General features: G+C 33.1%; 1 protein-coding gene across 1 annotated transcript in view; it reads right to left on the reverse strand.

The window, feature by feature from the left end:
• LOC127218429 (uncharacterized) overlaps positions 1 to 17,522 on the reverse strand; it is a gene marked incomplete at its 3' end in the record, with an annotated part of 75,249 nt that overhangs the window by 38,539 nt on the left and 19,188 nt on the right. Inside the window, exon 4 of the mRNA XM_051179447.1 lies at positions 2,144 to 2,192. Within this exon, the coding sequence (XP_051035404.1) occupies positions 2,144 to 2,192 (49 nt within the window). The remainder of the gene's footprint in view (positions 1 to 2,143; positions 2,193 to 17,522) is intronic.

Here is a 17,522-nt window from a genome sequence, read left to right on the forward strand (position 1 = left end):
ATTTAATATTACAATTTTTCTGTTTTTTCTCACATTACTTTGCCTAAATGAATTTTCAGAACAAGGGTTACCTTTAAATCACATCCTGTTAAAATTCTGGTTGAAAAATTTAAGGTGAATTTAAAACACATAATATTTACTACAGTCTTAAACTTAGTCTTGTAACTCACAATTTATCAAGACTACTCTGAAAAATTTCTATGTTTCTCATATATATTAATGTATTTCCTTTTCTTTGGTCTTTTGTATTTTATTGGTTGTGTTGCTATATTAGATCAAAATTCCATCTACTTGTTAATATTTTATTGTTATTATGCAATGGATGATATAACAGGTTTAACCTCAGAAGCTCAATTCCTCTTATTCTACTTGTTAGCAAATAGCCTAAGTCTGCAAGGGCAGACCTAAAATGTAAATAAACTAGTTTTAATTAAAGTACATTAATTGATATAAATCAAGCCTTTATATAAGTGTAAATGATAACTGATATAAATCAAGCCTTTATATATAAGTGTAAATGAGATGATGAATGTCACCTAGAAAAGAATTCAGCACTTTTAAAATACTTTTAAAGTATGTCAGTATAATGAACATGGAAGTTTGGCCTTAGATTACTTAGATTTATTGAGCTTTCAACCCTTGCTTTGTAAAATGTCAAGACAAACCTACTCCTACTATTATACTTTTAAAAAATGCTCATATTAATTATAACTGTCGTATATGTCACTGTAAGTTTATAGCTGCATTTCTAAAAATTAATCACCCTGGAGTCCAGCATGTAACAATCACTCTAATTACCAATTTACTGTTCCCTCAGAGTCCTACTAATATAAGCAAAATTTTCAGCAGGTTTAAGTTGAATAGCTGCTCATATTAGGTTACTTTACTGAGAATAGTTTATGTAGAAATCCTATATATCTCTTCACAAAGCTATAGGAAGTTGCACATTTTTCTTATGGTCAGCTATTTCTTAGTAGCATATTACTGAAGAGAACAGTTCAACAGAATTATAAAGCCATGGTATTGCTTGCACAGTAGTTTAGTATTTGTGTTAGTTCATACAGGTATAAATATGTGGGAAAGATGAAGATTAAGATTTTTCAATATTGATACTTCAAATTGTCGTCTCTACTTTACACTTCTATTGTGGAAGGTGATGAAGATAAATTTTTCTTCAATACCCTGGACCCAAATATTTTCAAAGCTCCAAATGAGTTATAGATCATATATCTTAATCTTTTGTTTCACTGAGTGAGAATTAAGAGCAACAAAATTCAAGTGTTATTTGTAATATTATTGCTAGTTTGTGACAGATCTTTTTTGATCAAGAACCTCAGTCTTCAATTATACCTGTTTGTTATATTTTCCCATAATTTTTGCTTTGCTTTTTTTAAAGATACATTTACTTTAAAGTCTTTTACTAGATCCAGTATTAAGGATGGATATTCTATAGTTTGCTAAAAATATTGTTAAACTAAATGTGTGTACTAAGGGGTGATTGAGTAAAAATTATGTCAGCAACATTTTGTCTAAAAATTTGGAGTAATCATAAGGCAGTCTTCTTCTAACAAGCAACCCACCACAAAATTCAATAAACCTATCTGTCTGAAAAAGACATCCCTCTTTAACAAAGAGAAAACAAAACAAAATGTTCCTTTATTTAATTAATTTTCTGTTAGAGAAAAAGTACAAGTTTGATGCATTTACACACACACACACACACACACAGTATGTATGTATATATCTATGTATATAAATAAAAAATAATCATTTTGGAATGTTTAACTTTAATTACTCCCAGGAAAATTATCCATTATGAAACTGGGGTAGTTTGAAGAATGACTGACAAAAGAAAAATATATACAGGCATTTAAAGTTTGAGTCAGATACAATCCTTAGAGTCCATGTGTTTCTATTTCTTTAGATTAACCATTGCTATCAGGATATTTTCATATGGCATGGATATCTTAATAAAACTATATACTCATGCTATTACTTGTTAAAAAGAACTATAACAAATATGTTCTATAACATCTTTAGAATTTAGGGCTGGCATTATGCTTCAGATCCTTAATATAAGCAGTAGTTTGAGAAATGCATTTACAGGAATAGAAGGGAACAAAGCCAATGAATAGAAACTTACAATCGATCCAGTTTTGGGCCTTTGCCTTCATGAAGCAATTTATAAAATCCTATAAAAAGAATGGATATGCAAGTTAACTAATCCATCAGGTTAAATACTCGTAATAACTTTCTATATTCATTTGATCAGACAATAATAACACTCAAACATCATTTAAACATATTCATGTAACATACAAATACTTAAAAACTTTAAAAGTACAAAATATTTTACTATAATCAAGAATTGCTAGTCATTTTGTTACAGAAGAGGAATTAATTACATTGTAAGAAAGTACAAAATTTTTTACTATAATTAGAAATTGCTAATCATTTTATTATAGGAGAGATTAATTAGAATCTCAGAGTCACAAAATGAGCAGGACTGCTGTGAAAAGCTGACCTCTAGACATGATATAGCCATTGTACATGTGAACTCAAAGCAGCTGCTGTTATTATATAAGACCTACAGAAGAGCAAATGAATTTAATATTCCAGAATGGAGGAAGGAGGGGCTCTTGATGCCATAATCTAAGCTAAGGTGCTAATGAAAGTTAATAACTGCTAAAGAATGGTGTGGCACTTTACATTGTGTGTGAGAAGGTAGGGTAGCCATTGGTAGATAGCACAAGAACCAGTGTATGATCCTACATATGTGCACATGTGGGAATCACTAAATTTATTTAGTTGGTTGTAAAGCAACAACAACAACAACAACAATAATAAATAAATAAATAAATAAATAAATAAATGGATAACACCATTAGCTTGGGAGGGAGGTGAGAATACGTTGGGGAGTTTGGGAATGTGTTAACTAGAAAGAGTTAAGGGAGACATGTTGGATAGGTAATAGGGAGATCAGGAAGAAGTAATAGGGGATTGATATGATCAAGAATCATGTTATACATACATAAGAATTTTAAAAACAATTTTAAATGATTCAATCATCATTCATTCTATTAAATTCTTGCATTTCTAGAATAAATCTTAGTTTCATCTGTTATGTGTTTTTTAATGAATAGTTGGTTCAAATTATTATGTATTTCATAATTTTATATTTTTATTCAAAACTTACTATTATTTTGACAATAAGATACAGTAGTGCAAAAAACTTACATGGAATTAAAATGATCAGCTGAAGTATGAGAAAATAAGTTTCCTAACACTTTTTGTGCCAGCACCATTTGTAGTAGGCAATTTTGTAATTTTCCAATTTATTCTATTTTGTTTTTAATTTCTGAGATTTCTTGTATCAAATTTTCTTTTACAGTTTTCCTGGAAAAAAATTTCCAGGTCAACATGTATATCTGTAGTTTTTTTCTTTAATTTTTAAAAATTGAATTAAAATATAATTATATCACTTTCTGACTTCCCTATTCTCCCAGCCCTCCCTCATCTCCTCACTGCATCCCCTTCCATGTCTCCAACTGATGGTCCTTTATGATTATTATTTTTACATATATATATATATATATATACATGCATACGTACATACATATATTATAAATACACCATTCTGAATAGTTTTCCTTTTTACTATGATAATTTCTCACTCTGAAGCCCAGGCTGGTCTTAAATTCAAGATCATATACCTTCACCTCCTGAGTGCTGGGATCATATACTTGAGTCGTCATGCTTGACATAATTTTTAATAATAAGAAGAATAATAAAAATACCAATTGGTAAAACCTAAAGTCCTGACACATACCTATGGCCAGTTGCCTCACTATAAATCAGTCAACACTAGCAGTTTCTATTACAGTTTCAGCAGTTGTTTTCAAAGTCTAATGATTTGATTCTTTTGACCACTTTGCTTTGCTTGATATTTGATTATGTTTTAATCTTAGGAGAGAAAGTAGATATCTAACTTATATTTAACACATCTCCCTTGATTCATCCTTCCACTTTTTGTTAGCTACACTAGTACTTTTAGCTCCTCAACTGGTAACTTTTTCTCTCATATACATTGATTTGTATATAATCACCATTACTTCCTACTGTCTTGAACCAAGAAATTTAAAGTAAATAAGAGATTCATTACAATTATAATAAAAAATAAATCTATAGCTTAAAATAACTGTACTGCTAATTATACTAATGTATCAAAATTATTAGTAGAGTAGATATAATTTTTGACATTTTAACCAAATTATTTCTATATGTTTTAGTAATTAATAAGCTAAATTGAGTCACATTTCAAGTTACACTTTTAGTTTATTAAAATAGGTTTAAATGTTTGTGTATATGAAATTAGATTGGACTGTATTAAAATAACTAAGATACTTATTTGTACTGCCTTTTATATAACATGAATATTTTCTGACAAGTTTATAATAGAGACTAAGTTTTTATTATTTTCAGTGAACTGTAAGATATTGTAATTTTCTTAACTAAATGAACAGCTTCCAAATTTTTCTGGTAATTCTGCATACCTATGCTTGCACTGTAAATTCCTTTTTACTTTTAAAAAGAAGATTGAATTGCATACAATTCTTAATTATACAATTATAAAATGTGTGGAAATTATTTATGTCATCTGGTCTAATCACCTTCAATCCTATAAAGAAGATTTAACATATGTAATTTTTCCTTTGATAACAATGAAAACTAATTTCAAAATGAAATAGAATAAGAGCAGTTAGTGGCCTAAGAGGAATAATTATGTTCACTTGTATCAACATTTCTTGATAACCAGACTAGTTGTCTTTCCGTATGGTATGAACATATAATGAAAACCAGCATTCAAAAACATATAAGTATATGCCTAGCATTGAGCAGATTCATAATACACAATAAAATTGTAATTATCTGAAATTTTAGCTATCAAAAAGATAATAATCAGAAGCTAAAACAGTTATATTCCAAGATGGTAAGCCTAAACATATAATTCATATTTCAAATTATCAATTTAAAAATTATCCTTTGAGACTGTAATATAATTACATAATTCATTCTTTTCCTTTTCTCCCTCAAAACCTTCTCATATAGATTTTTCTCTCTCTCTCTCTCTCTCTCTCAAATTCATTGCCTCGTTTTTTATTAACTGTTTTAAACACAGTATACATATATGTATTATATATATATATATATATATATATCACATATACTATAATTTTATATATGCTGAGCCAACCAGCTAAGTTTGTATAGGTTACTTTTATTTATGTTTTCATGGCTGACCATTTGGTAATGAATTTGGTGTGCTCTTCTCTGTGGAAGACTATCTCTCTTGCTGGCAGTATAGTTATCAAATTTTTAAGCAACAAACCTGAATGTATTCAAGGACATGTTTTTTTAAATATCTGACAGTCCCAAGAGTATATTTAAGCTGCTTTATGTCCCCACAAATGCCTCAAATCACAAGTTTTATGGAATAAAAACCTAATATTTAGAGTAGATGTTCTTTAACTGAAGAATGGATAAGGAAAATGTGATACAGTTATACAACAGCAGAGTACTACTCAGCTGTGAAAAACTTATGACCTCACGATGTTTGCAGTCAAATGGATGAAACTAGAAAAAAATAAAAACAAAAAACAAACAAAAACAAAACATCCTAAGTGAGGTAACCCAGACTCAGAAAGACAAACATAGTATGTATTCACTCATAAATGGATATTTGATACGAAGCAAAATGTAGCCAGACTACAATCCAAACTTCCAGAGAAGCTAGGTAACAAGGAGGACCATAAGAGGGACACACTGATTGCCCTGGGAAGAGAAATGAGATGATATCTACTGGGTAAACTGGAGACACTGTGGGTGATAAGGGAGAGGGAAAGGGGGAATGTGATGGTCCAGGGCGGGGAAGGGATGCAGTGGAAGTACAATGAAAGATATACCTTGATAGAGAGAGCCCCGCTATGGGATTAGGAAGAAACCTGGTAATTCCCAAGAATCTACAAGGATGACCCCAGCTAAGACTCCTATCAATAGTAGAGAGGATGCTGTAACTGTTCTACCCCTGTAATCAGATCAATAAATACCCCAACTATCATCATAGAACCTTCATTCAATAATTTATGGAACCACACACAGAGATCCACAACCAAGCACCTGGCTGAGCTCTGGGAATCCAGTTGAAGAGAGGGAGAAGGGAATATATGAACAAGGGAGGTCAAGATCATGATAGAGAAATCTACACAGACAGCCAAACCAAACTTGTGGAAACCCATGAACTAGTGTGAGAGTGTCAGAGACTCCAGGGGACCAAACTAGGCCCTCCAAATGTGGGAGACAGTCATAAAGCTTAGCCTATCAGAGGTGCCCCTGATAGTAGGACCATGATACAAACCTGCTACGTGAACTAGCTTGTTAGAGCCCATTCCCTATAGAGGGAAGCCATGCTCAGCAGTAATCCATGAAAGGGAGGCTTGGCCCTGCCCAAACCTATTGTACCAGATTTTGCTGACTCTTCAAGGGAGCCCTTACCCATGGGGAGAAGTGGACTGGGGATGGGAGGGGGAGATGAGGGGGTCTAGAGGAGGGTTGGGAGGGAAAACTGTGGTTAGAATGGAAAATGAAATTTAAAATGTAAGTAAACATAGAGTAATATTTAAATGTATAATATAAAGTATTTAGGATTATTGTGCAAATAAGTTTCCTTTAAATGAAATTCTAAAAGTAAAGAAACCTATTTTGCAATTATATAACAAGTTCATAGAATATCTTGATAGAATATTTGAGGGTCTGTGTACCCTATAAGAAAATCTGGGAAAATGTAGAAATTTAATAGTAGACAAAGACAAAGGAGAATAAGAAAACTGTCTCTAGAGAAGAGAGATAACTTGGAAGAAGAGGCAAAGATTAAAAGTAAATCTTTACATAATTACTTAAGAAAGTACATTGGCAACATAAAACTATTAAAAATGAACAAAAAGTATACAATATTAAAACAGGAACAAACAAGCACCAAAAGGCAACAAGAAAATAATTTTGAGGAATATAAATTGTTAGCTAAGCTATTGGAGGAAATTTTTGAGTTGAAGACAGTCATGTGATTACATATTACTCATTGTACAGATTTAAAGTGAATGTAATGCTTGCTCATTACTAGAATAGCAGTGTTTTTTCCATCTTGAGTTTTAATTTTCTATTCATGTATTTCTTTAGGTCAGTGATTCTCAGTATGTTGGAGGATTGTTTCCCCACAGGAACAAATATCTTGCAACATCTTGAGACAAATATAGGGCCATAGATTTCTGATATACTATTGTGATCTACAAAGAGTCCAGGATGCTGCTAACATACCATTATGTAGGCACAACATATGCTATGACAAATAATATTTTGTCCTGACAAAGTGTTCTTGTTAAGACGTTTTCCTTTAGTCAATAAAAGTATTACAAATTGTATGCCAGAAGTCACATTACATTGCATACAAAGAATATTTAGGTTCATAATTGAACTCATGTGTGATAGTTTTACTTCAACTTGACACAAGTTAGAGTCATGTGAAAGAAGGAACTATCAATTGAGAAATGTCTCCATAGCATCAGGCTATATGCTAGTTGTCCTTGTTGGTCAGAGATTGCAATCTACCATGGTCTGGCAGCCCTCTCCAAAATCAATAACATGGAGGAACCTTGCCATCCTCCAGTGAAAGGGGCCCTCTTCTTTACATGACCTTATTTGGAGACTGTCTTTAGGCCTGGATGCCTGATTTATCTCTAGTATAACCCTTGACACAGTTCCCTACAGAAGGTTTCCCTCTGCTGCTCATATGGAAATTAGATATTGTGCTAGGAGTTTTACAATAGGACCATGCTTCCACAGATAACTAAGACTTGTACTAGGAGCTTTAAGTTAGGGGTGTGCTGTTTAACACAAATTAGACAATTTTCCAGCTACCATTCCCAATCACATATATCCCCTATACTCTGGAATAATGTTAAAAGTGTCTCACTGAAGCAGTCTCCCTGAAGGCTATTTCTGTCATGTTCACTAATCATATACAAGCTCCCTGTCAATGCTTCTGCCCCTTTGTCCATGAGGATTGAAATTCAATGGACTGTGAGAAAAAGGGGACCCCACAGCTGTAGGTCATTTTTTTTTAGTTATTTATGGGGAAATACCCAGCCCATTTTGGGTTGTGCTACTCCTTGGCTGGTGGTTCTGGGTTCTACAAGAAAGCAGGTTGAGCAAGCTAGGGGAAGCAAGCCTGTTGTGGAATATTTGTTTAACTATATGTGTTACATTTAATTATGATGCATTTAATTATGTAAATTATGTAAAGATGTGTTGCTGTTTCACCTTGTCTACCTAAGGCACGTGATTAGTCTAACAAAAAGCTGAACAGCCAATAGCTAGTCAGTAGAAGGATAGGCAGGGCTGCTGGGTAGAGAGAATAAGTAGGAGAAGAAATCTTGAATCAAGAAGAGAGAAAAGAGGAGAGAGACAAGAATGAGGGAGAAAGAAATAGTGATGCCTAGGGCTAACCATGTAGCTGCCAACCAGCCAAACATGGAGTAGGACATAAAGAATGAAAGAAAGGTAAAAAGTCCCAAGGCAAAATGTAGATGAAGAGAAACAGGTTAATTTAAGTTGAATAAAAGCTACCCAGAAATGAGCATAAGCTAAGGCTGAGCATTCCTAATAAGAAGTCTCCATGTCATGATTTGGCAGCTGGTTGGTGGCTCAAAAGATATCCTGCTACACAAGCCAGTAAGTAGCATCACTCCATGGCTTTTGAACCAACTCCTGGCTTCAGGTTCTTGCCCTATTTGAGTTTCTGTACTGACTTACTGTGATTATGAACTGTGATATGAGAGCTTAAGCAGAATAAACCTTTTCTTCCTCAACTTTTGCTTATGGTATTTCACTTTAGCAACAGAAATCCTACAAAAATCAGAACTTAATTTAGTCACTCATTATTTTTGACTTGTTCATGCCAAACAATCTTCTAGGATTTGAGACATAATAGCTAATAAAATAAAACCTACCATTTATGCTCTTAACTTTAAATTTTTAAAATGGAAGAAATAAAGGAATGAACAAATGATGTGATTTCAAGTGGTGATAAGTCATAACTTTTGTGTGCAGTTCCTTTTGTCTCTATTAGAAACAATGCTAATTAAAATAGACAGTAAGAATGGTTTTTGTTAAAACACGTGGACTCCTTACTTGTGTCCACAAGGTAATTAGAAACATCATGAAAACTTGGAATCTCTGGCTTTATATTGTGGCTATGTCCTTTACATTGGTTCACTTGTTTATTTGGAAGGCATGCATATTAACCACTCAAGAAGTGTTTAGTTAACCTATCTTATCCCATTTCAAAGCTGAATACAAAGATAAGCCTTTGTTTAAATCTGCAGTAATCTTGGGTTCCAGTATCAGTAGACTCTGAGAAGACAGAGCCCCTCCACCATCCCTGACCTTGTCATGTGGACAATTATCAGTTAATATAAGGGTATATCCTAGAAGAAATCACCTCAAGTGATGCCAAGGGCTTATTAAAACACCTTTCAATACCAGAACTTTGTCAATGATTAACTGGACCATACCTAGACTAGGGCTGAATAATTATGCATAACTCTGGTCCTCTGATGAAATTATTTCTCTACTTAAACCCAAAGATAATGTCAACAAACCAAAACTAGAGTAAGAATTATTAGACCATACTGAATTAACTCCCTTTCTCTATTTTCACCATTCCTTTAAATTTTTATACTTAATCAATTAGTTACTGAGTTCATTCTTTTCTATAGCTTTGAACATAAAATTTTGGGTCTCTTCACTGTTGAGATCCAAAAGTAAACAAATCAATATGGGCAGCTAAATATACATCATAATGTACCTTAAAGGTACTATATTTGTTTTTAATTAATTTAAAAAGTATATTTGTCACAAGGCACTTAGATACACAAATCTTCTGCCCATTTCTCTTGTATTTTAAAGAAATTAGGCAACTAAAATTGGTAAAGAAAAATTCACTACTTTATAATTTGGTCCATTACAAAGTAGGAAGAAACTTAGTTTCTCCATGCTTTTTCTATAATAGTCCTCCAGTTTTAAAGAAAAAAAAATGAAGCAAATGCTAGGAAATAAGCATAGGTTAATTTCCCTGTGATAATGTGTTTGAACTGTGTGAAATGTCTTCCTAGGTGGCAGTCACATAGGCATGGGGCCTTTTTCTTGAGAATTTTAATTCCTTTTGTTGTTGTTGTTTCCTTTCAAGATGGGTTTCTCTGTAAAATAGTCCTGGCTGTGCTGGAACTCACTCTGTAGACCATTCTAGCCTTGGACTCAAGAGTTCCATCAGTCTCTGTCTTTGCCTCTGCCTCTTTAATCCTGACATGTGGGATTAAAGACATGCACCATCACGCCAGGTAAATTTTAATTCTTTTATTTTTTTCATCTTTTCAAATTTTAAAACAATCTTTTCTCATTTTTCATAGCAACCCATGACTCTCTTCCCTTCTCCTGTTGTCTCTACCTTCCCCCAACACCACCTCATCCACTTCTCAGAGAAGTTAAGGATTTCTATGAGGAGTCAATGAAGTCTGGCACATCACTTTGAGACAGGACCAAGGCCATCCCCTCTATTTCTAGGCTGAGGAAGGTGTAACTACAAAGAGAATGAATTCCTTATATTAATTTTTTTCAATAATTTATTACTCAAAGAAATCTGCTCAGTGCTCTTCTTTTATGATACTACCTCACTGACCTGGCTAGTTTTATATCAACTTGACACAAGCTATAGTCTTCAGAGGGGAAGGACCCTCGATTGAGAAAATGCTGCCATAAGATCTAGCTGTAAACATTTTCTGAATTAGTGATTGATGTAGAGGGCCCAGTTCTGAATTAGTGATTGATGTAGAGGGCCCAGTTCTTGGTGGGTAATGCTATTTCTGAGCTGGTGGTCTTGGATTCTATAAGAATGCTGGCTGAGCAAGCCCAGAGGCATAAACAAGTAAGCCCCATTCCTCCATGGCCTCAGCATCAGCTCCTGCCTCAATATTCCTGCTCTGTTTGAGTTCTTGTCCTGACTTCATTCAGTGATGTGGAAGCATAAGCCAAATAAAGCCTTTCTTCCCCAACTTGTTGTCTGGTCTAGTGTTTCATCACAGCAATAGAAACCCTAAGACTAGTTGCTACCAGGAGTAGTGTAATATTGCTGTGACAGGTCTGACCAATCTGCTTGTTGGTGGAATGTGGACTTTGTGGCTTTGTATTTGGAAAGCAGTTAAATGATTTAATGAGTTTTAAATGGACTATTTTAATCAGCATGGTGCTAAGAGCAATGCAGATTATGACAGCCTGGTTCAGTATGTTTTGGAAAAGAAAGTGCCTTAGAGATCATTCTTATGATATTTTGCCAAAGAATGTGGCTGCTTTCCCCCTCTTGTCCAAAATATATGCCTGAGGCTAAATTAAAGAGTTTTGGATCAATGGCATTGGCAGAGATTACAAGACAGTCTAGTACTGACTCTGTCGTGTGTTATTAGAGTTCACTTTTATGTAAATTTATAATGAAAATGAGCATGCTGAGAAAAGCAAAATTCAAAATGTATTTGAGGAGAAAGTGTGTACCAGGGAGTGTAATACAGTTGAGTCTATTGCTCAAGATGATAAAAGGTTAAAGAAAACCCAGATGCTAAATGGATTAAAGGGAATGGTGACCTCAGGGCAAGACCTCATCCAGCTAAGTTTCCAACTTGTGAAAAGGAAGTAATGAAAAGATCAATTACTTTTTCGTGATATCAATCATTTCCAGCAATGTTGATTACTGAGTATTCCCAATATTGAACTCAAAACACCTCTGAAAACATTTCTATTAACTCTCATTCTTGTATAACAATGTAAAAATCCACTTATATGTAGATATTAATAAAAGGTCTAATATTAGACTTTTTCTTGTTATATCTTCCTAAATGATAAAAATAATCTTGCAATTCATTTAAGTAAAGATACAAGTGAGGATGATTACACTATGTCTTTGTAGTAACCATTTTTTGTTAATGACTATTTTCTTGCCTTGACCTACTTTCTTTGCACCATCTATGTGTTGAAAAAGATTTAACAATTTCACTGCCTTCATAAAATAACTTTCTTGTTATTCAGTGCAATTTGGATAAAATATCCAATTTTTAAATGAAGACTTATTTTAAATATTCAAAAAGGAATTTCCTTTTCAGCGTACCTCTCCTGAAGAAAACAAAGCAAAACTTTAGACTGAAAAAGTGTAAAAATATTCACTGGGTCTGACTAGCTATATTACTATGTAGCTAATGAGATTAAAGATTTTAATATATAACAAACTAAAGTTTCTGAGAAACTTTTTGATGTACTGGAATTTGTGCCTACCTTATAAAACATTGACGTTTTAAACTCTTGTTACAAATACACATAAATTTTGGGTTGACTCTCTTGATATCTAGGTTATACAAACATAATCAGCCTGTAAGGCCAAAAATATTCAGTGTTTTGAAAAAAAATACTTTCTGAGCATACAGGTACTTGCTTATAAATTTTATGACAGACTTAAAAATATCTTAAGCTTCTGTGAGCTGAAGTGGTGCATATAAACATTATTTTAAAAAGAGAGAACAGTTGTAAGGTACATGTAGTTGTTTGAAAGAGAAATGTTCCACATAGGCTCATATATTTGAGTACTTGGTGGTCCCCATGCCATTGTTTGCACTGTGTTAGGAGGTTACGTACTCAAGGAGTTGGAGTCTTGATAAAGGAAGTACATCACTTGAGACTGGCTTTGAGTTTTCTTAGACTGGTCCCACCTTTTGTTTTCTATGCTTCTACTATAAAAAATTTAATAAGTTGACCTTAAACTCTCACTGTCATGTCTCCCTTGCCATGACATATTATATTCCTTATGGGAGTGTGAAACAAACACTCCATTTCTTCACTAAATTTTGTTTTGTCAGGGTTGTATATCACATACATAGAAATTACAGCTAATACAGAATTTGAATAAATAAGTGGGACCATTGCTGTGATAAAAATGACCATGTAGCCTTTATGCCTTTAGAATACTTTGTGAATAATTTGAAACTTTGATCTTAAAAAGAAAAAAAAAACTGTTCAGGGCTGTGGGAATTGCTTAATGAGCCACTCTTTTAAGAGCTTGAAAGTTAGTAAAGCTGTGAAAAGGGTATATGGTGAAGATCCACCAATCTTATATGGTTTCAGGGGCAAACAAGGATTCTATTCAGATCTTATCTAAAGGCCATTTATATGATATTTTATGAAATAATCTGGCTGTATTTGGCCAGTGTTCTGAAAACTTACTTGAGGTTTAATTAAAATGTAATGGACTGATATATTTGGTGGAAGAATTTTTGATTAAGCATAAAATTGAGTCTGTGGTATGGTTGTTGTGAAATACTATCATGCAGGTCCATAAAGAAAACTAGCAACAAGTAGGAAAGACAGAAATAAAGGCGTGCACTATGAACAGGAAAAGTGCACCAGGAAGTTTCAGACTGTAGTCAAGTCATCTGCTGAAAAAGAAAGTGTAACTGCTTTGGGCAATACACCAGCCAGCTAAGGCTCCAGCAATGTGAAAGGAGAGAGCCAAAGGGGTTTCTTGTTCATGGAAACAACTGTATCAGGAAGTGTTTTCACCACAGCCTGTGTGTAGTGACTGTGGCCTAAGTGGGACAAGTTTCATATAGAGCTGGTAACAGAACTTTGCAGTATCATAGCACTATATTAGAGGAATAACAGATAATATATGAAAGGCATCACGGGTTATTCTGCTGCAGTTTCAGAGAACTGTTAAAGACTAACAAATGTATGGCAGGGATATAGTCTCTGCAAGGAGGCCTTGAAAATTGATCCTGTGAAGCCATGAAAAGTGAGGGCTGTGTTGTGGTAGGAAACCCAATATATTTGCCAAGGAGGGCTGAATTAAGGGAATGGAAGCAGCCCAAGAAAGAGAAATAAGTTGTGGGCAGCGAAGCTGGAAGGCAGAGCCATTCAAGCTCTTTGAAACTAAGGTCCTAGTTACTTGGCGGTGATATGCAGGATTTGACCTTTCTAGTACTGGGTTTTTGTTTATGTTTGGTCCAGTCTTCCTCACTGTACCCAACAACTCTCTTTTTAAATTATACTCTATGTAAGTATATTGGAAATTTTTAACTTTTAAAAATAGTTGTCAGTTAAGAGATTTCATTGATTCTTAGAAAAGTCTTTGGACTTTTTTAAAAAATGTTTTAATTGAATTAGAAACAATCTTATTTTACATATCAATCCCAAGGCTCTCTCCCTCTCATCCTCCCATTAACCCCAGCAATCACCCCGGACCCCATTTCTCTATCCACTCCCCAGTGAGAGTGAGGCATAGGCCTTCCCCCATGTATCTAGCCTGAGAGAACATCCCTCCATGGTGAATGGGCTCCCAAAGACCATTCATGCACTAGGGATAAATACTGGTTCCACTACCAGAGGCCCCATAGACTGTCCAGGCCTCCTAACTAACACCCATGTTCATGGTGGGGCTGGTTTGGTTGGGAAATTTAAGAGGTAGATATTTATAGGAGGGGGTGAGATGGAGATTACTAGCGGTGGACTTTGTCCTTTTATAACTTGGCTCCAGTTCTTATTCTCCAAAATCCTTTTCTCTCCATTTTCTTCCTATCCCTTTGTCTATCTGCTTCCTATGTGTGGATAAAATATGAACCAAACTTCATGTTTCTGCTATTATGCATTCCCTACCATAATATCCTTTTTGAAAATGTAGGCTAAAACAAACCATTTCTCATCCAACTTTCTCTTTTCAGGGTATTTTATCACAGCAAAAGAAAATTAAATAATAAACTAAGAGACAATACCATAACAAATTATGTCTCCTAATTAATCTTTAAGGTATCCCATTGTTATCCAGGTTTGGAAAATTATTTAACAAATTCGTATTTTGCCAATGAAAAGTAGGTGGGTAATATTATAAAATAACTTTCATTTGACTCCTATTTCCTTTCTAACTATAAAATTAAAAATGAGATTTCATAATTCTTATAAAAATGTAAAAAGTTATCTTTGTTTCTCACAAGCCTGGTCTTGTTTCTATACCAGTAATTAATCACATTGATAAATTGTAAAAAAAATCTTAAGCATGTTTTTAATACCATCTCAGATCTATAGCAGGATTTTCTAAATTTACTATAAAATATATACTTTGTTTTCACATTTATATTTGGAAAATTTCTTGATATATGACTATCTTTTTTTCTGTAACCACAAAACATTCATAATGTGATTTATATTTTGGAACATATTATTTGGCATTTAGATTTGCCAAATGATATATTGAATTGAACAAATTCTATAAAATTTTAACAGCAAAGTTGGGAAATCAGGGCTACAAGTCTCAGATATGACTTTATTGGAGAGTAAACACTTTTTCTATATTATTAATATTAGCCTATTAAATAATAGCCTAAAAACTTAACCTGAAACAAATTAAATATATGATAAATATTTGGAATGCTTCTGTTGAAATTGATCCCAGTTAAATTATATAATTTAAATGAAGTACAGTTTTTAAAAAAAAAAAATTGAGTACTGCACTTCATATTGAAGACTTCATTTAACTTGAATTCTTTTATATGCAGAATCTATAAATGACTTATTGTGCACATGAAATTTATGTATAGGAAGCAGGTAGTGCACTAATCTTTAAATTTCATCAGAATGAAACAAATTGCTTGAATAGTTTATTAGTCTAAACACTAGAAATTGTGTTAGAAATAAAATAGTGATGGTCCTTGAGCTAAGTTACCAGTATACTAATTGTAAGAACTGAGAAATGGTGAATGAATATATATGGAGATAATATAAAACCACCAAATATTCAAGAAAAAAAAAACACCAAAAATATCCCTGAGTACACAGAAGTTCTAGGTAAAGAAAGAATTCAAAACCTATTTAATGAATGTTCTCTATAAAGTTTGAGAGAGCATTACTCTGATCCCCAAATTGTATGCTGCTATGAAACACCACTTGAAAATAAAAGAAAAACTCCTATCACCAAAATTCACACACATACAAAATAGTGTGCAAACCAATCAAGTTGGTGAGATAGAATTTGGATCATTAAACATTTTCTATGAGAAGAAAATTTACAAGGATCAACTAAAATATGAAATCTTTCAGAAAATTGGAATAGAAATACTAAGGTTCCTCTAGAAGAACAAGATTCTCATTAGACATGTTTCCTTTGATACTAGAGGCGACAAATGTTTTTATAGATTTTTCAAAAATTAACTATACACCTAGAATTTTATACCCAGCTAAGTTGCCATTCGTGTGGTAGTAAAATAAAATATTTACATGTATACAACATTGAATATTCATTATCTACAACCATTCTTTGTATAAATCACTTTTGTGTAGTTCACTGAAAAGAAAAATGAAGGAAAATAGGAGACATGAGATGTTATGCTGACTAATCAAAATGTCAATGAAACAATAAAGTGTAAATGATATTATGGTTTTAAAACTTAAGATTACTGATAAGTAATATTTTTCAAGCAGTGGACAAGCATAGATATTATAGGTACAATTTAGAAATATAATTCCATTGGTTCTTCTAATGAGATATTTAAAATTGAAGAGGAAGGTAAAATGTTTAATGGTGAAGAATACTAATATAAGTGATACAAATTAAATTGTTTAAAACATCAAAGTAATTACTAGAAATATAAATTGTGAGCTTACATCTGTGTAATGAAAAAGAAAACAAATGAAACCTGGTCAACTCAAAGAAATTATAGAAATAAAAATGATGAAATTATCGTAATCATGTCATAAAACAAATACAAGATCAAATACTATGAACAAACAAGTATGTTTATTCCTGTTAATATAATAATAATTCAGTACAGTGTTTTCAGTATAAGAGGATCTCTCAACTAGTATATACATATGAATATAAAGTGTTCCTAAACTTACCAATTTCTCTTATTATTTATTTCATTTCATATTACTAATGATGGAGCTTCTCCTAAAATTCAATACATAGATTATGGAGTTTAGGTTTTCTTAAAGGGGAGTTTACAGAATACTGATGTAATTAACAGTTCCAAAGCAAAAAACATAGAAATTTCAACTAGTTCTTCATGATAGGAGATGTCATTCTGTATATGTTTCTCATACTGGTTAATAATAAAGCACTGTTGGCCAATAGGAAAGGAAGATAGGAGGGACTAGGAGACAAGGAGGAAATAGAAAGTAGTAAGGAGGAGCCAAGATGGAGGGTCTGGAGAGAGCAGTAGGCAGCAGCAGGCTCACGGTAAGAAGACCACGTAGAAATACATAGATTAACACAAATGGGTTAATACTTAAGACAGAGCTAGCCGATAAGAAACAAGTAACCGGGCCAACAGAATTATATCTAATACAGAGTCTCAGTGTGTTAATTGGGGCTGGCGCGGTGACAG

The sequence above is a fragment of the Phodopus roborovskii genome, unplaced genomic scaffold, assembly GCF_943737965.1.
Source record: "Phodopus roborovskii unplaced genomic scaffold, PHOROB, whole genome shotgun sequence".
NCBI lineage: Eukaryota > Metazoa > Chordata > Mammalia > Rodentia > Cricetidae > Phodopus > Phodopus roborovskii.